At 42.4% G+C, this 26,104-nt stretch overlaps 1 protein-coding gene across 7 annotated transcripts in view; it reads left to right on the top strand.

The window, feature by feature from the left end:
- The window catches only part of LOC102867049 (transducin-like enhancer protein 4-like), a 215,243-nt gene that overhangs the window by 32,261 nt on the left and 156,878 nt on the right, over positions 1 to 26,104 (top strand). For all 7 annotated transcript variants that reach the window (XM_006891977.1, XM_006891976.1, XM_006891982.1 and 4 more), the window contains exon 5: positions 14,767 to 14,829. In XM_006891977.1, the coding sequence (XP_006892039.1) occupies positions 14,767 to 14,829 (63 nt within the window). The remainder of the gene's footprint in view (positions 1 to 14,766; positions 14,830 to 26,104) is intronic.

Raw genomic sequence — 26,104 nt, 5'->3', positions numbered from 1 at the left:
AGTTTATGGCCTTTGAAAACCCACTGGAGGGTCAGCTGTGGCTGGGTTCACAGCAACACAGCAGCTCCTTAGCAGTGTTTTAGAGGGCAGTGAAGGAAAGTGCAGTCATATGAAATGAAAGTTTTTATTTCATTTCACTTCTCCTGGGAGCACATTCTGTACAGAAACTTAGAACATACTAAGTTCCAGTCTAGAAGCAGATTTTATTGTGGAAGAGACACCGACATATGGAAGATGTAACATTTGTCCTGCTGTTTCTTAATCTTATCACTTGATAAGTTGTTTTTAAAACTAAGAAAATACTTATTGTAATTTATAGTCCTTTATATTTTTGTGTTTGTTTTAGCTCGGCAGCAGGTTAGCTGGCAGCATGATGTAGCGAGGAAGACCCCTGAGTGGGCATCTGAAGAATTGATTTCGGGGCTGCTTTTGCTCTTCAGGAGTTCTGTATAATTGTGGACACTTCCTGCCTCTGAGTACCGCAGGCAGAGGATCGTGGAATATAGTCAATTACCAGGTTGTGTTGGAGATTTCTTTGTAGCCCTGAAAGGAACATCTGTCCCTGATTCCAGTGGGAGAAGCATTCAGATGTTGACTTGACTTGTGGGCCTTGGGTTTGGGTTTTGTGGGATATAAGAGATTGGCTTAAAACAGTGCTGCTCAGAGTGGGACCATTGGACCTCTGCCAGTCTGTGAACTGTTCTTAAAGGTGGGGAGTGAGACAAGGAGCTTGGACCTGAGTATAACTGTTTTCTTCCAAAAACTTCTTTATCAAGGCAAGTAGACAACCTGATGAGGAACTCAACAGTGAGCTGTTTGCTCCCCCTCTCCTTGCCCATTGCCATGGAGTCAAAACCTATGTGGAGCTGACTCTCAGCGGGTTCCTGAGGTTGTAAATCACAAGGAGAAAGATCGCCCATCTTTCTCCCCAGGAGCCAGTGGGTTTGAACCATCAGAGGCCGGACCTTTGGGTTAGCAGTGAAACTCCTAGTGGACTGGTCTAGTCGCTTTACGTGCTCCTTACCTTACTGCTAATAGTAATAGTGTGCTCACTGGGGGCTTTGAGTTTGCACAGTTTTAGGCTGTTTGTATCAAATGATTTGTCAGCATTGAGTTCTGTATTATGAGTAGATGGAAATTGAAGTTCATGAAAGGAAGGAATGTATAACTTTAAAAAATCAGATTTCAAGGGAAGTTAAACAGGATCAAATTGAAGATGGTGTGGACATTGATTAGTGCTGTTGAGTTGAACAGATTGAAACCCTGCCTGATGCTGCCCCACCCTTACTATCTCTTCCATTGAAGCCCATTGCTTTGTCAGCAGCAGTCCACCTTATTTGACCCTCTCCCTTTCCAAGCATGGTGTCCCCTTCTAGGCACTGGCCCCTCCTGACATGCACGAAATATGAGACAGAATACCAATTTTTACTTCTAAGGAGCATCTGGTTGCAGTTCTTCCAAGACAGAGTTTTTTACACCTTGCCACCTCCACAGTTCAAAGACATTCTTCTTTGGTCTTATTTATTGTCCAACTCTCAGATGCCTAAGAAGCAATTGAAGATAGCCATGACGTGGGTTACGCCTCGGGTCAGGGGTTTAAACTCTTCAGTGCCACTCTTCTGCCAGTTTGCGGTGATGCTGGAAGCTACTCCACCCGTGTTTCAAATACCAGCAGGGCTTGAACAGTTTTCAGCAGACCTTCCAGACCAAGGCAGACTAAGCAGCAGGGCTGGTTGTCCACTTCGACTAGGTTATGGAAATGATAAAATAGTTATTTAAGCCAGATGCTGAAGAAGCTGTTTGAGTAATGCAAAACTGGTTTCATTTCACAGAGATTGTGCTTTTCATTTTTTAACACTGGAAGAATATATTTCTACAAATCTCAAAATAGTTATTCTGTAGTCTTAAATGAAAGACTTTGTTAGTATCAAAGAAGCTTTAAAATGAAGCCTGACTTTCCCTCCCCACCCACACCTTGGAATTCCTGACTTTAATGTTTGTTTACTGAGGAGAGAGTAACAGAGCCTTTCTTATCTAGTCTCATGACTGTTCTTCTGGTCTGTTAGGGTTTTCAGACCCCCTCACCCTACCTTAGATCTGTCCCCTGCCTCCTCATAGCCCTTCTCCTTAGTATAAATTAGTGAGGGAGATTTTCTTAATTGAGAGACAGAGCCCTAAGCGTGAATCAATACCTTACAGTACAGCCACTTAATTTGTTACACTATCTAATCTCAGTCCTGTCTTAAAGCAAAATTCCTTACTTTAAGGGATTTCTCTCCATAAGTACCTCTGTCACTCACATAAGGCAGCTTCCGTTTTTTTGTGGTTGTGACAATGGAGTCCTGAATCTTTGCTTAAAGCCGTGGTTCATCTAGATCGGGATTTGGTGCTCCACAGTTGTATATTTATTACCTGATGTGTTTTCAGGAATAATTTATTACTTGAGTATGAATTCTTCACTAAATAAACCTTGAAACCAGCCTGCTGATGTCCCTGCTTTAGTGAAGGAACTGTAGAGCGAGTGGATCCACACATTGGCGTCATGGACTCCATCCTCCCTCTTTCTTGAGATGACTGAAGCCACAAGTCCTTAGGATCCTCCCTTTGTGGCACATCTCTCCTCCTTGCCATCACTGTGCCTGCATTTCCCTTCTCTGTGTCTTTACCAAGTTCATGGGCACTCAGAGCACACTTCTCCAGATTAGTACTCTGCTCTTGGGAATCTTGACAGTATTATTCTCTGGCTTCCCTCCTCTGCTGCTTTACATAGGCAGTCTTGCCCAGTCTACTGACTAGGTGAGCCCTACAATTCTCTCCAGCTCCAGAACTTTCCACTGAGACTGTTTAGATTCCACCATCTAGTCATCATTTTCCTTGATCATCTCCCAGGTACTGCACCTCAGAATGCACCATGCTGTTGAGATGGTTCAGTTTAGAGCAGCTCTGTAGGGCGGAGGAGAATGGAAGGTTTCTGAGGTTGTGACTCTTTTATTGGGGCGTCTGTCTTCTGTGTATCTCTCGCTGAGGCTGGTACATTCAAACTGGCTCCTTTTTGGTTAGCAACCTATCAGCCCATGGTGCTGTTTTAAAATGTCAATGTCTCAAAATACCATCCCCTCACAGTCCAGGCCTGCTCCTGGTCTGGTGACCCTCCCTGTCCACTCAGTTTCTCAAGTTAGAAATTAGAGGCAGCGGCCTCCCTCTCTCTCTCACTAATTAAACATCTCCTGGAAATCTGCATTTGTTTACTTCACTCTTGCTATCTTAGCATCTTAAATGACTTAACCACTTCACTCTTTATCTGTAAAGGGGTGGGTGCAGCCTCAGTACTCTAACATTGTTAGGTGCTTTAGGCAGTTGTCTGGCCCTGAGGTAGCTCTGTGGTTGTGGTTGCGTGATTGCTGTCTATAATTTGCCACCTGAGATCAGTAATCTCACTGTTCTAATCTGGGTGCAGGTTTTCTGACTTCACCGGCCTCACTTTGTGCCTCTTGTTAGGGGCTAATGTAATAACCAACTTACAGAAACCCTGCAGTGGGTTTTCAGAGTCATTAAATCGCACAAGAGGAGATGGTAGATGTGAACCTTGTGCCTCTAAGTTGGTAGCACATTTCCTTACCCACTAGGCCACCAGCACTACACTTCCCCTTTTCTGTTCTGTTCTTTGAACATGAATGCCCCACGCTGTCCAGCAGACTGGTCCTATGCTTTTAGCCTTTCCTTGCTCATCTCTCTTTTGTCTGCAGACTCAGCGTCATCCACAGCCACTCGTTCTGACCCTTCAGACTGCAGACCAATATTAAGTATTTTAAAGTACCCAGGATTCATTCTTTTTTCCCTCCTGTATCTGTGGTGTTTGCCAGATTATAGGAGCTTTAATTGCCTGGTGGGTAGGGAGTGGCTCTGCCAACTCAGAGGCAGGTTGTTCAAACCCACCACCTGCTCCTCTGGAGAAACATGGGCAATCCACGGTTTACAGCCTCTGAAAACCTGCTGGAGGGTCAGAGGTGAACCGGTTCCAGTGAGTGAAAAGGAGTGAACAGACTTGCTAAATCCAGTCTTAGTTCTCCTGCTGTTTTCTTGAATTTTAACAGAATGAGAAGGAGCTCTAGTGGTTTGACCCTTAGGGAGTTACACTGCTACCCCAAGGCAGTGCTGTGCCTCGCTGGCCTTTTGACAATTCGAATTCAACCGCTGCTCCCCCGCAGGTGGTCTCCTCTCATGTGATTTCTAATTTCCAAAAACCATTGGAGAATCAGCTGTGCATTGGTTCTGACTTGATAGCTAGGAGTTTCTGACAGAATAACATGTTGTTTGGTGCTGTATATAGTGACCCTGTGAACAGCCAACCTGAACCCTGCCCTGTGCCATTCTCATCTTCTGTGACAGAATGACAGAGTAGAGAGTAAGAATTTGAGGAGGTACTGTGAATCAGATAGTGCACTCTCCCCAAAACTACAGTAATGAGTCCACCCGAGAGGAGTTTCTTTCTTACTCCCTCTTCTATTTCTAGGGCTTGTCTGCGTATTATGTAGGACTTGAACACACAGAGCCTGTTACCTTATTTCTGTTTAGTCTTCTCCCCTACTAGATTATGAACATCTCGAAGATAACAGTTAGTTCCACAGTCAGCATGTTTCCCTCCCATCTATTAGCACAGGAGAGGGAGACCCAGGATGAAATGGATTGATACAGTAACTGGGGCAATGGGGGTTGGTGCGTTGGAATTAGTGAGACTGGCTCAGGACAGGGAAGGGTTCAGAGCTTCTGTACATAGTGTCGCGCTATGCATCACCAGCAACTCAGTGGCATATAACATATTATGACAAGTTTGGAAGCAGGAGTGGCATCTACTTCCTAAATAACATGCCTCTGGAAACTATGAACTTTGATAAATGTCCATAGTTGTAGAGGGCCTTTTGTCCATAGAGTCTCAGTGAGACCTGCTTGAAGGCAATCAACAACAACAATAATTAGCATAGTTATTGTGTAACACTGAGTTGTAACGACCCTTAGCTGACCCTCCAGCAGGTTTCAGAGGCAGTAAATGATCTGAGAGGAGATTACTCATATTCTTCTCCCCCCCACCCCAGCAGCTGGTAGGCTTGAACCTTGGTGTTGGCAGCATAGTTTAGTTTCTTACCCGTAAACCATTAGAGTGGTGATTGAATGGGCCCATGCCTTTTAAAAATCTGGAGTGCTGTGAGAACTCCTGTTACACCTGTTCTTTAGTTATCTTTCATCCTTCACCTTTCCTCTCTGGGATGCTTTGTGGTTATAAATTTCTTCCTGCCATTTAAATTAGAATCATTAGCCAAAAATAGAGTGGAAGGCAGAAATGCACTGGGATGCTTTGACCAGAAAGGTTCTCCTTTTGATCATACATTTCCTAGGATTGTCCTGGAAAGGTCCCTGCTGCCTTCCACATAAAGTTCAGGCTCTTCCGTGTGGCATTGACTTCGCCCGTGGTCTGATCCCAGTGGACCTTACCTGCCCTTATTTCCACTCTGTGCTTTATTGCATGCATTCTGTGGTCTGGGCAGTAATTTCAAAGCCTGCCCGCACACTGGAGTTGGCTGGGGAGCTTTAGAGGACTGGAGCCTGGCTCCAGTTGAGACAGTGATTTAATAGGTCTGGGGTGAGGCCTGGGTGGTGGGTTGTGGAGCATCTGCTAATGGTAACATAAAGCGGGGTTTGGAAACCACTCAGTCACTAGCTCACTGGTTTTCCTGTGGAATATAATCTCTATAGCCTGGGAGAAAAAGTCAAAGAAGTTTGATCAGTGTGACATTTTTTGTGTTTCTTCCCAAAGGTTTACTGTTATCATGGGAAAGCTTTGGAGATGCCCTACAATGAAGAATCCAATTTAACTTTGTTTAAGCAGTGTGAAGGTCATATGAGTAAGGGAGCCTTTTATGTGGATAACACTTCAGTAACATCTCAAAACTTGTTTAAAAGATTTGTTGAGGGATGCTGCTTCCAGTCACATCTTAACTTTTAAATCAGATTATTGTTCCTTTCCTGATCTTCTCAGACCCCTGCCTTGTTTATTTCTCACACCTGTTAGCCTTTTCCATCTCTGTAGTACTTCTCAATAACTGAAATTCCTTTTCAGTCAGTTTCCATCTTTTGCCTCACCCTTACTTTGTGAATTTGGTGAAATCAGGGATTTAATTTTCTTCCATTGAGCACCCCAAATAGACTTGACTCATAGTAGGTATTACATAAATACTTGTTGCATGGACAAAATCAGTAAAGCATTTGTATGTTTTAGGCTTTTTCTGAGGCACTTGTGTTTAAATAATTTAAGCTGCCTGCACAATGTAATTCAAAAGCAACTTGGAATATATTTAAAAATAACTAGGAAAATGGGAACACAAGGAGATGATAATAGTTTGCTTTACCTTTAATTTTCTCAGCCTTCCCAGTAAAGTATTAAAAAGGATGTAAACAAGCACAGGGAGCTGTGTGTGTGATTATAGGGAAGATACTATTATTTTTCTGATTACAGGGAGCTCTTGTTCTGTGGTACGGGACTTTTCTTTTTTAGTTTCTTAGCTGTTCCACGTGGCTTCTCCTGTGTGTGTGAATACATCCACTTGAATCATTGGAAGCTTGGATGAAGGGAGATAAGGTGAATGATGATGGACTTTTGTGTGGGAAATAACTGCACACTGCCCAAATCTACTTATTAAGACCGTCTTGCAATGACATATTCAGACAGAGATTTTGAGATGCATAGGAGAAGAGATTGAGATTGTTAACAATTTCAGCTTGCTTGGGTCCACAGTTACCACTCTTGGAACCAACAGTCAGGAAATCAAAAGATGACTTGGATTAGGAAAGTCTGCTATGAGGAAACTCTCCAGAGTGTTGAAGTGTGAAGATGACAGTCTAGAGACTAAGGTGCTCCTTGTCTAGACAATGGTCTTCTCAGTTACTTGCTACGCAGCAGAAAGCTGGACAGTGACTATGGATGGACAGAAGAAGAATTGATGCCTTTGAGTTGTGCTGGAGAAAAGTATTGAACATACCATGAACTGCCAAGAGAACAAACAGGTCTGTTCTGGAGAGGGTGAAGCCAACTTTTTCTCTGGAGGCAAGGATTTCGAAGCTCCGTCTCAAATACTTTGGGCATCTTTGCTGGAGAGAACAGTTGTTGGAGAAGGACATCATGCTTGGAAGAGGGGAGGGACAGCACAGGAGAGGAAGAGTCTGGGTGAGATGGATTAACACAGTGGCTGAGGTAATAGGGCCGGGTGTGTCAGAGACAGATTGGCTCAGGGTGGGACAGGGTTCAGAGCTATTGTGATTAGGGTTGCAGGTGACTTGACAGGGCACATAACAGGATATAACAAAATATGTAACCATGGCATATAACAACAGGATGCAGAGGGCTTGTGCATCAGAATCCTTTTATGGGATCTATTAGGTTACCTGGTTGATGAATGTGAGTGATGCTGCACTAATTCACGGGCCTTGTTTGGATGGATGTTTAAGTGGCAGTGGGTGTGCTCTTTGTCATGCTACACCTGTGTCTTTTGCTACACACACCTGGCAGTTTCAAAGAACAGAAATTATTTGATCTTGTGTAAGTAATTGGACATCTGACACAATGACCATCATTCTTAACCTGGATAACTTACTGCTCTCTCAGCTACCTCTAAAATTTGGAGCCATATTTAAACATGGCAACCAGAGCCCAGACGATGTATGTAGGATAATAGACTCAATTACAAGTCATAAATTACTAGGATACTATAAAGAATCTTCTACAAAGCCTGAGGTGTGAGAGTAAGGGGTACTCATTTTTAACTATTGTAAAAAAAAAAAAAGAAAAATGCTCTGGTACTGTACAGCTTCAGTTTGGGGACTAGTTTGGAAGACTTTCCATAAAATCTCTTTGAGAAAGACATTGCCTGGCATTTTCCTACACGAAACCCACACATACATCTTCTTAGGACTAACAAATGGGGTGCTTCAGCGTGTTCAATTAACTGAGCTGTTCGCTGGATACTTTATGGCACATTTACCCAGTAAGACAGCATAAATAAGAGTTTAAAATGGGAAACACAGTGCTGTCACACCACCATCAGTGGTACCATTATATTAGTTACATCCAGAGGGGCACAGGGATTGTGTCGTGTCACAAGGTAATAGGAATTGAGCACCTGTAGACTGCGTCTCTTTCTCTTTTAGGGGAAGAATATTTAAAATTAATGGAAATACTTTGCAAAGACATCTTGTTAGCTTGATTTTAGTTCTTTAGGGAATTGATGTGCCGTTGCATTTCTGACCATGCTACAACCTCATGTTAATTAATCATTCTTAAGGAAGGTGAGGAAGTTGAGCCGCTAATCAAAAAGGCCATGTACTTCTATGGCGGTTTGAAGCTTTGACGGTATCTCCCTGGAGAAAGATGGGCAGTTACTTCCTGTTGCAGTTTACATCCTTGGAAAGCCACTGGACGGCCCCAGTGAGTTGGAAACTACTTGAAGGCAGTGAGCTTGGGCTTGAACATTATTCAATATTTGGTGCACAATAAGCACCAGAATTGAAATAAGATTTAAGAATCCCATTTGCCAACTTGCCAGCAATGCTGACAACTGCTTTTGGTCTAAATCTGCTCTAAGCTTTATTCTTACTCAAGTTTGGCTTTTAAAATTTCTAAATGCACATAAAATTAGTATTTAAAAAAATCACAGTTGAGTTTTGATGACAAGATGTAAACAATCACAGATGAGTTTTGTTGACAAGATGTAAACATAGTTGACAGGTTAGAGTAGTAAGTACTACTTGACTATTTCTGTTTCGTTTGGAATTTTATTAAGTTGGAAAGAATTTCTCCTAAGCCCTCTGACTTTAATCTAGGTGCAGGGAGAATCAGTTCTAGAAGTTGTGAAATTTCTTCAGAAATACGGAACACACTTGGGGGGGCAGATCAAGATAATTTGTGACTGAAATAAAAAGTGCAGTGTTGATTCTGTCCTGAAGTGAGCGTGAGGGAGAGGCTTGGAAAGTTTATTTATGCTAATTCCAAAATAACCCAATCTGGGACCAGATTAATAGGAGCCTATTCCTTGTCCCAAGTGTTTATCTGTCTCACGTAAGTTTATGTTCTTGATCAGCATTTAATGGTAAAGAATTTTTTTTTGGGGGGGGGGTGAGACAGAGAAGACTGTGACAGAGAAATTAATCACAAAATGTTACTCTGAATTTTCCCTGTAACTGTAATTTCTTATTTTCACATCTTTGTTTTAGGGTGAGATCTGACCTTTTAAATTATTTCTCAATAATATTTTAAAAATTCTGTTTTAAGCAATATATATGTGGTAAGAGTATTCCTGGGAGTTCTGGTGGCCTAGTGGCAAGAAGCTATGCTGCAATCTTGATGCCATGTGGTTCGAGGCCACCAGTTACTCTGAGGGAGAAAAATGGGCAATCTCCTCTCATGTGATTGATTAACTGTCTCTGAAAACCCGCCAGAGGGTCTGCAGTGGGTGGTTTCCAACTCGACAGTAAACAAAAACAAGAGTATTCCTATCTAGATGAATCTAACAGCCCAAGGAAGTATTTTTTTTTTATGCAGTAATCACTTCTGATACATCTCTAATTATTAAAAGGATATACTCTTTTAATGTCATGATGTTAAAATACATTTAATTTTAAAAAGGAATGTAAGTAGGCAGCCATATTCTAAATAAAAATGATATTTTTCTTGTGTTAGGACTGTTTCGGGGATGTAATTATATTTTCTGGTGATAGGACTGGGAGCTCTGGTTGCCTGGTGGTGAGATGGCACTGCAATCACAAAGCTGCATGGTTTGAATCCATAAGCTGCCCGTGGGGAAAGTATGGCATTCTCCTCTCATGTGGTTTACTGCCTCTGAACACCCACTGGAGGGTCAGCTGTGGGACAGTTCAGAGTTGACGGCACACAGCAACAGTTGTATCCCGGTGTAGACATACTAGTTTTTTGCTTACTTTCATGATTAGTATAATTTGTTCTACATGATAAAATAGTTGGTATTGTTTACTTTCGAATCTAGTAATTTAACTAGCATTCTTTTCAGTGTATGATACTGCTTTCTCATGATCCAAGGTGGCTAAATAAATGTTCTACTAACTTTTGAGGTTAGAGTAGGGGGAAAAGTGATGGAGCTCTTCTGTTTAATTGCTAACTGGTTATAGTACAAGTGAGGGGGTAGTGGCACATAGTTAAAGCGTCCAGCTGCTAACCAAAAGGTTGGCAGTTAACACCCACCAGCTGTTCTTTGGGGGGCGGTCAGGAGCTGAGGTGGGTGGGAATATGGCCCTCTGCTTCTGTATGGACTTGGAGCCTTGGAAACCTGTGGGCAGTCCTGCTCCACCCTGTTGGGTCACTGTGAGTTGCAGTGACCTCAGCAGTCAGATTTTGGTTTTGCTCAACGCTATTTACTAGTCCACTCATCCATCCTAATTTAGGGTTAGCCAGTCGACAGTCACGTGTCAGATTTTGAGTGCATAGTGGAGGGAGTTTTGTAGAAAGTCTTTAAAACAAAACCAAAAGCTTATGTTTTCTCTAAAGTATTTTGCATGAACTCTTCCTTCTTAGATGCTGTTCTGTTGGCTCTGACTCCTTCCGAACCCTGTTGACAGCAGAAGAGAACCTTCTCTAGTCTGCACCATCCTCACAGTATCTACTGATGTCAAGCCCTTGTGGCAGTCACTATGCCAGTCTACATCGTTGAGGGTCTTCCTCCTTTTTTGGAAAGGGTTATCATATTTTTTTATTGGAGGATAGAGTAAAGATGGAAAATTCTAGGAAGATGAAATAGAATGATAGTTGAAGGTGATTGTTATGCGCCGTTAAATTGAGACTGACCCAATGGGTTCTCAGAGGCAGTAAATCACATGGGAGGTGATTGCCCATTCTTCTCCCATGGATTAGAAGCATGTGCCCTTGGGATTTCAGCACAGCTTCTTAACCACTAGGCCATCCGAGCTCCCTTTTGTGAGTAGGAAAATATTATGTGTGGAACTTTTAATTTTGAAGTGAGTTTTGTTGTTGTTGTTGTTGTTTTTTAATCAAGAAATGAGTTGATGGAAGAAGACAAAATCAAATTGTCAAAAACTGGTAATGATACATTATTATTATAGGCCCCAAAATAATTTTTTAAATTATAATTTGACATCAACAATTGTCCTTTTATTGGGACTTTTATTGTAGTTTTGGAATATCAGGGACCTTTAGCGACATTGGTTTAGCAGGATCCATGAAGCATAAAATACCATTGCTACGTCCACTAACCCTAACAGTATTTCAAACTGCCTGCCTAAATGGGATATCTGTGAATGTACTTGCTCAGGGATGCATGACCCACATCACCTATAAATTTGATTGGAAGCTACAGTGCTGGCGTAGGCTGATGGATAGCAGATTACAGCCCTGATTAACCATGTGATTTGAAGACTGGGAATATATTGTCTAAGCAAGATTCATCAAACGCAATCAGAATATCAAGTGGTCAGATGAAATTCAAATGTGTATTGTGGCTTTTCTTCCCCAAGTGCTTCTCTTCCTAGGTTGCCTTCCCCCACCCCCCTTCCCTTTCCCCAAAGCTGAAAAATACTTCTTTGATGAATCTGCTCCTTACCCTAAAGCTGTCTGTCTGTTATTCATCAGAAAGCAGGTCGCAGTTCAGTGAGCAGAAGAAAAGATTTTAATAGAAGCTGTGCCAAGGGCTGTAATGCATCATTTTAGGGCCCTAATTACATTACAATGACAAATATCAATGGTGACAACAGCAATAACCTACATCCTTAAATGGCTGTGCTGGAAAAGGAGTTTGGGCCCCACACCATTAGATTAGACTCAGTTTCAAAACATCGGCCATTAGAAGTGTGTGTCCACGGTATTATTGGCTGAGCACTGAAGCCCAGTGGAAAGACCTGTAAATAAATGATACCTCCCTAGAGCTGGGCCCGATGGGACAAAAGAGGCAAAATGAGATGACCATGGAAGCCGTGGTGTTTCCGAGGCAACTCTAGCTTTCAAAGTGAGGAATGACCTGCTTAATTTTATGAAATCACATACACACATCCCACCCCTCCTGCTGCCAATTAGTCTGACCATGAAAATCCATTGACATAACAGCTTAAAGAAATTAAGAAGTCTTTTAAACAAAAGGAACATTAAAAAACCCCACAAAATGTTTGGAAGATTTCCTCCCTCTCTGTTAACGTTTGTGTGTAAACAGAAAAGGGAGCTGGTTAAAAAGAAAAAAAAAATCTTAATTTAAAGATTTGTTTTTAAGACAATGTAGATTCATCTCGGTTAGTTGCCCAGACTTAAAATAACCAACATCCAGAATGAAGGCACAGATATCTCTTGGTCTTTATTTTGCCAGATGAGTAAGTTTCCTTGGTGTAGTTTTTATTGCCTAGATTATGTAGGCAAACTAAAGAACTCAGTTTTCTTATGTGCCCACACATTTTTCAACCCTCCTAGCAAGGGACTATTTTATTTATGTAAACAACATAATGAGGAAAATATGCTTGGCAGATGGTTGTAAGCATTAGAATCATCAGTTTGGTCTGCCCCAAAGTGTCTCATTATCTTTTATTCTTTCCCCCCTCCACCTCCCCCTACAAAAAGCTTAACAACTTTGGAGACATGGTGCTTTCAGCCTGGTGCATGCTACTCTGCTCTCTAAGCTCACCCTGGATTTTTACCCCACTGTGGTATGCTCGTCCAGGTGGAGAGTGGTTTGGCAGTTCCCATCACCCTTTTCACCGTGCTTTAAGCATTCGTAAAGGCTGGCTCACTGCTTCGTGGGGCTAGAGCAGTAAATGAGATCTGGTCAGTGCAGTTGGGTCCTTATTCACTGTTACTCATCGATGCTGGACTTTTGTCCATCCCATTAGGAATTAGGTTGGATGAGAAAGCTTCGGTTTGAAACTACATAGTGAATTTATGTTTTCTTTTGCCTGGCAAAGTTTTTAAGGTGCTTGCATTTAAGAGATTGCATAGCCACACAGCCAGCAGAAGGATTGCTGATGAGAGGAGGTGGCCTGGATTGCACAAGTAGCATGTTGCTGCCATTCTAGTAATGACTTTGCAAGAAAAAAAAGCATTTTGGTCCTCTGGTAAAATGAGGAACTGACCCTGGATGGAATCTATTTTAAGACTGTCTCAGGAATAGTAATTGCTTTACCTTTTCTGCCTCTTAACACTTCTTACTCTGCTCCCCCCAGCCCATCATTACCATATAAGACAGTTTGTCTATCTATGTATAAACCACCACTTTGTGTTCACATATCAAGTACTAAAGTATGTAAGGTACCACTTCATGACTCATTAGGTAGTTTTTAACTTACTGTACTTGCAAAAATTATCAGTGAATGCATTGTTATCTGCCAACGTATGCCTGCAGTGCGTAGGCAATGGATATTTCCAGTGTTAATCCCCACAGATACACACTTTCTTTCTGCCTGTTAAATTTTAGCATATTCTCAGCCTCTGCATAGGTTAACTCCCAGGTTAGGAAAGATCTTGTTGCTGTCTTTCAGTGGAACTTTTAGTTGCGTTAGTACATGCGCATATGATGGTTTATAACCTTGATAGTGCTCGAAAAAGTTAGGAACTTACTGTAATTTTAAACCTCTTTGCAGCAAGTGAAGGTGATTGTGATGAAGAATTTGTTGTGAGCAGGTAGGTCCAAGGAACCCCTGGTGGTGCAGTGCATTTAAGAGTTGGGCTGCTAACAACTGACAATGGGTTCAAACCCACTGTCCACTTTTCAGGAGAAAAATGAGACTCCTGTAGAGATTCACAGCCTCTAAAACCCTATGAGGCAGGTGTGCACAATGTTGTAGGGTTTCCATGAGTCAGAGTTGACTTGATGTCAGTGAATGTGGTTGGGTTTTTTTATTTGGAGGGTTTGGTTCAGTTGTTTCCAAGTGAAGGCAAGTAGGAGCTGCCTGTATATCACTCATTGCTTCCCTCTCAGAACTAAATGACCCTCCAGCAGGTTTTCAGAGGGTGTAAATAGCATGGGAGGAGATTACCCATCTTTCTCCCTTGTAGCAGCTGGTGGATTTGAACTACTTACCTCTGGGCTGGCAGAGCAACTCAGTGCTCACTGTGCCACCAGAGCGTCCTATAAGTCAGATTAATCATGACCCGGAGGGAGCTGCCGGCACAGGAGAAAGCCCTGGAAATGGATGACTGAAGAAAGCATCCCTTGCTTAAACAGTTTATAACTGAGAATCTGGAATAGTTAATTTGGTTGGGTGTTAACTGTTGCAGAAAGTTTGAGGCACGGGTATAGAATCCCAGTGACTATATTTAAAGCAAAAGTCACACATGTAGAAATCTAATGAATGGATAATTAGGAGAAATTGGGATGTAAGCATGAATGAGTCTTTATTGTCTTAAACTCTAAAGGCTTAAGAGTTTATGAAAAACCATGTTGGGGGGTCATGTTAAAAGCATTTGGAAACTGATTGCCAGTCCTGAAGATGATTCTCCTTTTTATGTTGTCCTGATGCTTGAAGGTTAACTTTTTGGGATGAATGTTGGTTAATAAATTGTTATTAATGTGGCACTCTTGTCTGTGCTCCTTTAATGGGCTTGCTGATGAGATCCTTTTCCTTTTCCTTAGGAAATACTCCAGCCAGAATATAAAGAGCGTTTTCTTTAATATCTTGTTAATATTTCTGGAATCTGTAGCCAACTGACTGTTTTTGTTTTTAATTGCTCCCTTTTCTTTTCTCCCCCTGCAGGCAGAGATTGTCAAGAGGCTGAATGCTATCTGTGCACAAGTCATTCCTTTCCTGTCCCAAGAGGTAAGGCTGTTGGTTCACAGCGTCCAGGCACTGGCTAGGAAATTGCCATTTTAGTGATTTTGCAGACGAGGGATCATGAAACGGACATGGTGGCCTTGTTAGCCTTTTGATGTTTGTATTTTATGTTTCTTACAGGATTCTTATCCCAATGTCTACATCTTACTACCATTCAGTAGGATAATAGAATTAAAATGTGCATTAATATGATTAATATTTTCCAGTGTGTTATGCAAAATCCATTTAGAATGGTTTTTTGCTCTATTTATATGATCAGTTTCTGAACTGTCTGTCCTCATGGCATCTAATAGGGTAGAATGAAAAAATTACTGGGTAGACTAGAGTTTGTTGTGCACTTTTGTTCTCAGGGCACTAGAAGCTGGCAGGCGGATCACAGAGTTTACATAGTAAACAAACAAATGCATCTTTTGGCAAACTGTTTTTAAAAGTAGTATGTGTCATTAATTAAGACTTTAGATTATATTTGTAGAAAGATTGGGCTCACTTCTCTGGGTACCACTCTTCTAAAGCTGGCTTTGGGGCTGAGGCCTTACTGGTGTCAGGTCCAGGGTGCATCTTGTACCTTTCTCTTGCTTTTCTCCAGCGCATGTGCCGTCCGTCAAGTGTGTGCTGATGTGCAGGGTGGTGTGTCTGCTGTGTGTTGGCTTCACGTGACTTATCCCATTTTGTTTGTTTGCTTGCTTTTGGTTCTTGTGAGAGTGTTGGGAAGCTATGCTTTTTCCTTGTGTCTCACCAAGGCCTGATTTTGGTGAGGCTGAGAGGAGGAAGCTAACAATAATGGAGAGTCTGCATGTGCTTTGTGGTGTGGACTGAGCAGGTGCTGAGGCACTCCCCTCTTCTCACTGCCCTTCAGTGTGTCGTGTCACTGCTTCTCAGGAGAGTGGTTCATTTGCCTGCCACTCATGGGCACGTGCTGGGAGCATGCAGTTTGTACTGGAATTGCGCGTGCGTGTGTGTGTGTGTGTGTGTGTGTCTCTGTGTCTTTGTTGTGTGTTAGTGTTATAGATCTGTGGGTTCCTTCATTAGTCAGAATTGGGTTGTTGTTGTTGTTGTTGGGTACCGTCAAGTCGGAAACCGACCTGTAGCTGCCTGCCTCTCCAGCAGGTTTTCATAGACTGTAATCACATGGGAGGAGATTGTCCATCCTTCCATGGATCACCGGGTGGATTTGAACTGTATGCCTTTGGAATTGCAGTGCAGATTCTTACTACTAGGCTGCCAGTGCTTCCAAGTTGGAATTGGATTAGACTTTAGTAAGCCAGGGTACCCTTCATCGGATGTCTGTTCATGGAGATGCTCATGTTTACAAACAGTAGGCCTGTTACCATCCTGGGTTCACATGTTCTGATAACATGTATGAGTGTCATCATCTACTTTTAGCTGGACTACCCATCCCAGCCCCTTATAGTTCTTTCTACTTAGGGTTTGCGAGTGACCAGACTAGGTGATGAAGTGAATGTAAGAGTTGAGTCCATGGCTGTATTTGTGTCTCCTCCTTTCTGTCTGCCCTTTGCTCAGGCTAGGCTGGTCACATTTCTCTTCTTTCGTGCGGTGGCTCTGCCTTCTGAAGACAGAATGTGTAACCCACAGAGGAGTTGCTTGTAACTAGGCTGAGGTGTCATACCCCATGGCGGTGTGGAAAAGTTTCACTTGATTACAACCTCATTCCCATGGTATTTCTGCAGGGCCTGGGGGTTATGTTTGGAAGGAGGGAGGTCTTAGGGGTGTTGGTGGAGCCATCTCCCTCATGAATTAGGCTATGTGTGTGAGCAGGCCCAGGAGGAGAAGGTGGTATAAGGATCCTGGAGCTGAGCAAGACTGGGCTGGAATTAATTGGCTGAGAAGTTGAACCCTGCTGCAGAAAGCCACGGGGAGATCCTGGATGACATCCTGGATGATGCATTTGCTTTTGCATTAGGCCAGGAGGAGGATGTTTTGTTTCACTGAACCACCCCATAGCTGACCCTCTAGTGGATTTTCAGAGGCAGGACATTTTTCAAAAGGAGGTTGTCCATCCTTCTCCGTCACAGCAGCTGGTGGATTTGAACTGTGTGCCTTTGAGATTGCAGCACAGCTTCTTATCACTAGACCAGGATAGGTGTTATCTCAGCACCAAGTCCTGCCTCCCCCCCAATATTCTGGGATTTTTGGGTTGTAATCCCTGTTTCATGTATGATGACCTGTGTTGTGGTTTTCCAGTTCCCTGTTCTGTGGATATCCTTTACTGTGTGGGCCACAGACTTGCTTGCTGCAGTCACATCTAGGACCCCCTGGGGTCACCTGTCCAAACACTGCCCACCTTGTCTCTTCCTCCACACTTTCTCTGATGCCTTGCTCTGTCCTGAGGCCAGATGGGCCTTAATCTGGAGGGAAGGGGAGGAGGCAGGTTATTAGAGGAAGATGAATTCTATTTCCTGTCTCTTCTGTGGCATGGAAAATCACTCTTGCATGGCTGCGGGCGTCGCCGGATGCCAGGGCTGAAGGTCTGAATCTGATCTTTAACACCGGCTCTCTGTGAGGCGGCCTCCCTGCCAAAACAGCAGCTGTGCTGTTAGAATTTATTTAAAAAGGTTTTTATTTCAAAATTAAATGATCATATTTAGAAAAGAAAAGAATGTTCCCTGAGGACAAGCTAGGCGATGATGGCACAGGGGTTATGAGCAGCTGAAGGCAGGCTTTTTGGAACACAAGGTGAATTGACCTACATCTCAGTGAAGTCTAAGTGAAATCCAGCCCCCAGGTTCTGGTGAAGGCATCTACTTAATATTTCTTGTGCTATTGGCCACATTGCCTAAAATTCAAAGAAAAAGCATTCTTTCTTGTAGAATATTTATTAAAAACTAAGGAGCTAATGGTAAGGAAGTGCACTCCCAACCCGAAGGTACAAGGTTTGAATCTACTAGCTGCTTCACAGGAGGAAGATGGACAGCTCCTTTCTTTGCCTCTTACTGCCTTTGAAACTCCCTAGAGCTGTGCGTTCGTTCTGACTTGAAGGTACGTAACAACAACAAGCAAAATAATCTTAGGTTTAAACAACAAGACTTTTTCAGAAATGAATTGTATAAAAGTACTTAAACTGTATGTATAGGAATTACAGAAAAAGTATTTTCTTGTTGTTGTTGTGTACTCATAGCAGACCCTCTGGTGGGTTTTCAGAGGCAGTTAATCGCACGGGCGGAGAATGCCCATCCTTCTCCTGCAGAACACTTGGTGGTCTCAAACCGCATGCTTTCAGATTGCAATGTAGCTTCCTGTCACTAGGCCATCAGAGCTCCCTTTTCTTAGGTTTTGTTAAAATGACAATTTTTAAAACAATTATAGCAAGTGTGTATTCTGATAAATGGTGTGTTACTGCATTCGTGTGTTACTGCTTCCAGAGTCTTTAAGGCAGTAGTGTTCACAGCTCTTGTCATTAAAATACATAATGATCACTTAACATTCCCAGGACTTCATAGAATCCTAACACTTTGTTATTTTTAGGGCTTTTAAATAACAAAGTATTAGGGTCTGTCACAGTCAACACCCATGGTGGCAGCAGTCAGAGACTTCTGTAAGGTACTAAAGGGCAGTAATACCAGCTTACACACTAAGATGTTCCTGATCCAAGCCATAATATTTTCATGTTTTGTCTATTGTTATGTGCCATCAAATTGGAGTCAAGCATAGCTGACCCACCAGGGGATTTTCGGAGGCTATAAATCGCATGAGAAGAGAATTACTTCCTATGCATCTTAGAATTGTACTGCAAATAAGGAAGACTGAAGAATTGATTCCTTTGAACTGTAGTGTTGGCAAAGAATGCTGTCTAGCTCATAGACTACCAAAAGAGCAAACATATCTGTCCTGGCGGAGCCGCGCCTTGGAAGCAGGAATGGTGACACTTCATCTCACAGGTCACATACTTGGGACATGCTGCCAGGAGCGGCTAGTCCCTGGAAAATGACATCATGCCGGGAAAGGGCAGGTGAAGAGAAAGAAAAGACTCGCAAGAAGAGAACTTGACGAAATGGGTGCTTGCTTATGTGGATGGTGCAGGATAGGGCTGGGCATCTTTGTGTTGGGCTTGAGGCACCTAACACTATCAACAGTTAGTAATTTTTTTAGCACTTAGAGAAACTATTACTATCTGGCTGAAACTTCTCTCATTTTTTTGGCTGTTAGGAATGGGCAAGTCTGATCTGTACTCTTTTTTTATTTTTATTTTATTATTTTTGTGTGAGTGTACCATCAAATCAGATCTGACTGGTACAGGAGGAGATTGTCTGTCCCTCCTTGCTCAGCAGAGCATCTGGTGGATTCGAACCGTGCGCTCTGGGATTGTAGTTGCAGCTCCTTGCCACTAGGCCACCAGAGCTCCCCCTGATTTGTACTCTTTATCCCTCTCTCCACCTCAACTTTTTTTTTAAACAAGGCAGCTCTCAGGAGAGTAAGTAGGAAGCTTGTCTCTAGCCCTCTTTGCATCTGATTTGCATGGGAAGAACTATAAATAAATAGCTCCTCGTTGGCAATTCCATAGGCAAGAGATGCCAACACAATGAGAGTGATGACAGAGTTGGATCTAGGTGGAGTCACTGCTTCCCTGTTATAAATTGCATCACCTTACCTTAACCTGACTAGGCAGAGTGATTTGCTTCTCAAAGTTTCAGTTTCCTTATCTATATGATGAGCTTGATGATAGCTTGGAACTGAAGTGATTGCTGTGAGAATTACTTGAAATTATCCATGTGCAATTTAGCACATCAGAAGCACGTCTTGATGTAAGACTTTAGGAGATAATATTTGGTTAAAAACTTAAATATTAGGGCAGTAGTTTAGGAATCCATGTATCCTTCATGAGTCCACAAAGTCTGGATTCCATGAGAATTTGAAATTCTGTTCTAGATTATTCCTCCTGTTTGATCAGGATTCTTCTGGCTCTTGGATTAAATTGTTCAGTCATGATAACTGTGCACCATCTGGTTCTTCACGTCTCAAGGTAGAAAGGCAGTTGATCATGGATCCAGTTAGCTACACATTAGACCTTCCTCCTTCTGACCTGCTTTTTCAGTTATGCCATGCAGAGAGATAGTTATGCCATGCTAGCCATGTGCATGCTTTTAAAACAGGTCCTGTGCACTAAACTAGGAGGTGGAAAAACATAGGCACATTGACTCCTGTTAGATCCCATCAAGTCCTCTGTGACTCAGAACCACCCTGTGAACTACGCCATCCTCACCATCCCTGATACGCTCGAGCCCATTATTAAAGTCACTGTGTCAGTCCACCTTTTTGAGGGTCTTCTCTTTCTCTGACCCTCCATCTTTCTAGCCTGATGTCCCTTTCTAAGGACTGGCCTCGCCTGACAACATTCACCATCCTTGCCTCTAACGAGCACATAGCTCTAACACTTCCTCTAAGACAGACTTTTTTCCCCCCATTTGAATCTCTGGTGGCTTAGTGGTAAGGAGTTGTGCTGTCACCTAAAGGCACACGGTTCGAACCTGTCAGCTGCTCTGGAAAAGAAAGCTGTGTAATCTCCCCTGGGCTACTTATTGCCTCTGAAAACCCTTTGGAGGGTCAGCTATGAATTGATTCCGACTCAGTGATATGTATGTAACAACAATGACATCAGCCATTTAACTGGAATGTTCTGTAAAATTATGGCTCTAAATCTTCCAAACCAAGAAAGAAATTCCTTTCCTGAGGCTTTTGGGTACCTATGAGCCATTTTAGCAAGCGCGCGCACGTGCGCGCGCGCGTGTGTGTGTGTGTGTGTGTGTGTGTGTGTGAGTTGTAACAGTATCACACAACTTTCACCAGTTCAACTTTTTTTTCCCAGTATTGTGTGTCATCACTTATAGAAAAGAATAAGAGATGGTAATGGCAGAGTGGCAGGAGAGGAAGACCTTCGATGAGATGGATCGATTTTGTGACTGGAGTGGTGGGAATGAGTGTGTTTGAGATGGTGAGGTTGGCACAGGTTAGAACGGCATTTACAGCTCTTGTACATAAGGTCGCTATGAGTCGCAAGCAACTTGGTGGCACGTAACAACAACAACAATGGTGATGGAATTGACATGTTGATTAAAGATAGGATTGGAAAGCCAATTAGTATAATTGTTCGTCAGTAAGTTGTACAGCACTCCTGCATTTTTGGGTTTGCGGTGAGTTGGGTCCAACTTGGCTGCAAACCCCCCACTACTACCTGCCTTTTGGAAGAAAATTGTTTCTCCTTTTTCATTTTAATGTCCTCGTAGAAGGAAGAGGAATGTGAATTAAAAATCAGCCCAGTACTCTTAACTGGTTGAGGATCACAGTGAGATGTGAGGTAGCCCCAAGGTTCTCTCCTAGTTCCAAGAATTAGTTTCAATTCAGCAAACACTGTCTCCTCCATGAGACATAAAGACTGAAAGGTGTTAAGAGTCCCAAAGTGCTGCGCCTGTGGACCTCACCTTTGGAGGGGCTGCGGGTTTTGATAGAGTTTGTTTCAGCATCTAAATACCTGGAAAAAGCAGGCTCTCAAATCCAGTGGGTGACGGACTGTCTTCAAAATAACTGGTTCCTTAGCTAATGTGTTGTGTATTTGAAAGGAGTTTATGTCATGGACTTTTTATTTTTAAACAGATTTCAGCATATCTATGCTCTTTTAGACCCTTGTTGTTAAGTGGTATTGAGTTGAGTATGACTCATAGCGATTGTATGAAAAAAAGATCTGAACGTTGTTCTAGCCTGTGCCATCCTCACACTTCCTGACATACAAGAGCCCATTGCAGCAGTCACCTTGTTAGTCCACCTGGTTGAGGATCTTTTTCTCCTCCACCCACCCTGCATTGTGTCCCTCTCGAAGGAATAGCCCCTCCTAGCAACATGCCCAAAGTATGTGAGGCCAAAGAGCACTCTGGCTGTATCCTGTCAAAAACATACCTGTTTGTTCTTTTGGACATCATGGAGTGTTCAATTAGACCCTTTGTGAAATTAAAGCACAATTGAAGGATACTGGTAGTATATTGTTTTCTGTCGTGTCTCAGTAGCAATGGTATAATCTCTACAGTAGGGAGCTCTGGTCACCAAGTGTGTAAAGAATTGCCCTGCTGACCTGAAGGCAGATGGTTCAAATCCACCAGCTGCTCCATGACAAAAAGATGGGCAGTCTCCTTTCATGTAGTTTCACAGCCTCTGAAAACCTGCTGGAGGGTCAACTATAAGTCATTACCAACTAAATGGCAACCAACAACAACAAGAGCAGTGTTGCTGGAAAACTATGTATTAGCCATTACATCTTGGCAGCTCAGTGCAGCCTTTTTGCTAATTTGGAATAACACCATTTTTGCTTCTTATAATGAGAAAAAGTAGAGCCCTCTGAGCCTTAGTATTTGTAGGGAGAGTAACACTGTCTTTTTAATGTGTGTTCTACCTGTTAATGTAAAGCACTTCGCATAAAGCACGTGATCAGTGTGCTTTGCTTTTTTTCTTTTTTCTTTTTCCAACTATATTTTCAAGGAAGTGGATTCTATTCCAAATTATTTGGGACTCAAGAAATTTGAATCTTGTAAAATCTGGGAAGGATTCAAAGTAATAGGAGCTGGCTGAGAAAATAAAAAGTAAAAAGAGAGTCTTCCTGCGAAGTTAGCTTAATTTTGTATCTTCACTGACTTTCTCTATCAGTGGATAGTAGGTTCCATACAGACTCTGTTTCAGAGCCAGGAAATATTTTCCCCATGAACCCAGGTAATATTTGCCTTGGACTACTGTGGTAAGCATTAAATAGTGGGTACTCAACAACTCAACTCATTGTCATTAGTTGGAACTGCCTTGTAACTGACCCTCCAGTTAAGTTTTCAAAGGCTGTAAATTGCACAAGAGGAAATTGCCCATCGTCTTCTAGTAAAGCAGCTGCTCGATTAGAACCATCTGCCTTTGGTTTGGCATGTAACTCTGGTACCTGAGGTTCCAAGGGGATAAGACACCATAAATTTGAACATATTCTGTAAAGAGTTGTGTATGAACACATAAGCAGAATTAACTATTCAAGAAATGGGGGAAACAATTAACAGTGGTGTTGGAGACCCATGGTCATTGCTTTCATATCTAATGTCCTCAGCACTGTTGCAGATGGGGCTGAGATCACTTCTGACTCGGTGTCCTTCCACCAGGTTTCCAAGGGTCTAAGTTATAATGAGAGATCACCCAACTTTCTCTCCTGGAGCCTCAAGGTGGATGCCAACCTCCGTCCTGTGGGTTGTCAGTAAGACTATGATGGAGATTCATACACAGTTTTAAATTTCCAAGGCTTATAGGATTGGTTTGGGGGAGTTGCTGCTACTGCTGCTGCTGCTACTTGTGGTGGGAGCTGTGATCTGGGAGTTAGTAAGGACACACCCAAGCAAGCAATTGCTCTTTTCTACTGATCTGGTGGCTGTAATCAGATTGATTTAAAACACTGCTTTCTTTGAGGGCAGAGCTGGATGGCTGGTTTGATGGCTAGAAAGAAATTGAAAAATATCTCAGTGCTTTGGATTTTAAGCTCTTGCACAGGGTCTGCTTTAAAGGACAGTTGTGTTTTCCATGAAGCACTTTGTGTCCCCAGATCACCAGGGTCATTTTGAAGTTGTTCTAATAGACTACCTTTTTAGAGCCATTTTAGATTTACTGAAGGATTTCTCAGAAGGTCTAGAGTGTTCCTAGAAAGCCCTTGCTCCTTGCTGTTGAGTCAGGACTGATTCCTGGCTGACCCTCCAGTGAGGCTGTCAGTCACACCAGAGGGGCTTGGCCTTCAGGTATCGCCACTTCCCACATATTACACCCCCCAGAGCGTTTTCGCTGACATAGTTCTTCTTGTTAATATCTTGCGTTGATGGGGTGCATTTGTCATAATTGATATATTACTGACTAAAGATGATTGCATATTTTTGTGTTTTAAGTTCGATGGAATTAACCAGAGGGTAGAGTTTTGTGTCTACCATTATAGTGTTTCACAGAATACTTTCCCCACCCTTAAAATTCACCTCTTTGTCCTTCTAATACTCCCACCTTGACCCAGAGCCCCTGGCAGCACTGATATTTTACTATTTTCTACAGTTTTGCTTACTTTGTAGGAGTAAGATGGGAAGTCTCCTGTCCTTAAGATTTATAGCCTTGGAAGTGTGACAGAGGGTCACTGTGTAGCAGCTGGTGGATTCGAACTATGTTGGGAGGACAGTTCCCATCAGGTGTTCCAAAGACTACAGCATCAAACTTACAGGTCTTGGGATCTCTGGTGACTTAGCGGTTTGGAAATGTGCTATCAGTGCAAAGGTACATGGTTCTAATCTACCAGCAGCTCTGTGAGAGAAAGATTGGCCAGTCTCCTCCCATGTGATTAAAACTCACTGGAGTTTTAAGAGCTGTGACCCACTTCTGGCTAGATGGTACTCAACAACAACCACCTTTGTATTGTCAGCACAATTCCTCACCACTAGGCCACAGCTTAAACATTAACATACATATTTACAAGGATTGTTTTGAGATAAATTTTTTTCCTTCATAGTGATCAATAAGATGCTTGAAAGGCAAGAACTTCAAACTCCTTACAGTCTCTAGATCACTAAGTGAAAACTTACTCTTAATGTGAAAATCTTTCTCCAAGACAAAGTAATTTTCAGAAGCTTGTAGTACCAAAAACGAGGAGCAGAGTTCATTGGAAGAACCATATATAGGAAGGATAGTGCGACATTGAGGTCAGACAGGTCCAGAAATGAATCCTAGCTCAGCCACTTCCTTCTTACGACATGGTCCATCGGGAGTTGCACTTTCAAAGTCTGCACCTCTCTGTCTGTTCAGCTCCACCAGCCGCTCTGAGGGAGAAAGATGGACCGTCTCCTCCTGTGAGATTACCTTGTAAATCCAGTGGAGGGTCAGCCATGAGTCAGTTCTAATTCAAAAGCAATGAGTTTGCGGGGTGTTTTTGTTTGTTTTGATACGTTTTTGTTAAATGCCTTTGCCTCTAGCTTATAGAGTGTGACCCCCTCCCCATCCCCCAATATCTGCAGTTGGACAAAACTGTTTCCTTACAGTTTCTCCTGTACTTGAGCTATTGTTGCAGTTACTGTGTTGCCATCTCTTGGAGGGTCTTCCTCCTTTTCATTGACGGTCTAGTTTTTAGGACGTATCCTTTTCCAGGAATCCTTGCTTCTAAAGGAGCTATCTGACTGAATTTCTTCTGCCACATAACATTTATTCTCTTGCAGTCCTGCTATATTCAACAGTCTTCAACCAATACAGTTCAAAGAATCAGTAATTTTTCAATCTTCTGAAGTCATTGTTGATCACATATGTATAAAGCAATTGAACATGCCTTGCCTTACTTGGACCAGGTACACCTCAGCATTTTAAAGAGGTCCTTGACACTATAACCTTTCATTTGATTTTTTTCACTACTGCTTTAATAGATGGTGATTGTGGAGCCAAGTAAAAGGACATTTTTTTTGTAAATATTTCATACTGGTTTATTTACAAAGTTTGTATACATTGTTTTTCACACTGTCCCCTTGCCCTATGTGTGACCCTATGACTTAACTGCTTCATGCCCATCCTCACCCCTCTGCTCCCCTCCTTGGATCCTCATACTTGTTCTACAATAATGGTCTTGTACAGTATTTGTCCTTATGGGGACTGAGTTAGTTCATTTAGTATCATGCTCTCCAGAAAAAAGGACATTTTTTAAAACTTCAGCCCATTCTCTGTTTCTCACGATGTTGATTATTACACCAGTTGTAAGGTTTTTGTTTTCTTGATCTTAAGGTAAAATTTTGATAGTGAAAGCTATAGTCTTTTTTTAAAAGTACTTCAAATTCTCTTTACACTTTGAAAACAAGATTGCCATCTGCATATCACAGGCTATTGATGCATCTTCCTCCAGTCCTGATCTGCATATAGTCTAGGTTCTCAGATTATTTGTCCAGCATATCTATTGAATGTTGTTGTTAGGTGCTGTAGATTCAGAACCAACTCATAGTTGACTCTTCAGTGGATTTTCAGAGGTTCTAAATCACCTAGGAGGAGATTGCCCATTTTTTCCCATGGAGCAACTAGTGGATCTGAACCACCTTTCTTAGGGCTGTTGTTGTTATGTGCCATCAAGTCACTTGGACTCACAGCGACCCTACGTACAAGAGCTCTAAATGCTGTGCTATCCTGTGCCAACCTAGCCATCTCAAATGCACTTATTCCCACCGCTCCAGTCAAAGAATTGATTGATTTCATCAAAGGTCTTCCTTTCCTTTGCCGCCCCTCCACTCTG

This window comes from Elephantulus edwardii, unplaced genomic scaffold, assembly GCF_000299155.1.
Source record: "Elephantulus edwardii isolate Elephantulus edwardi_28Jun2011 unplaced genomic scaffold, EleEdw1.0 scaffold00108, whole genome shotgun sequence".
Taxonomy (NCBI): Eukaryota; Metazoa; Chordata; class Mammalia; order Macroscelidea; family Macroscelididae; genus Elephantulus; species Elephantulus edwardii.
The sequence above is the reverse complement of the archived record's forward strand: the minus strand, read 5'-3'. Positions and strand labels throughout refer to the sequence as shown.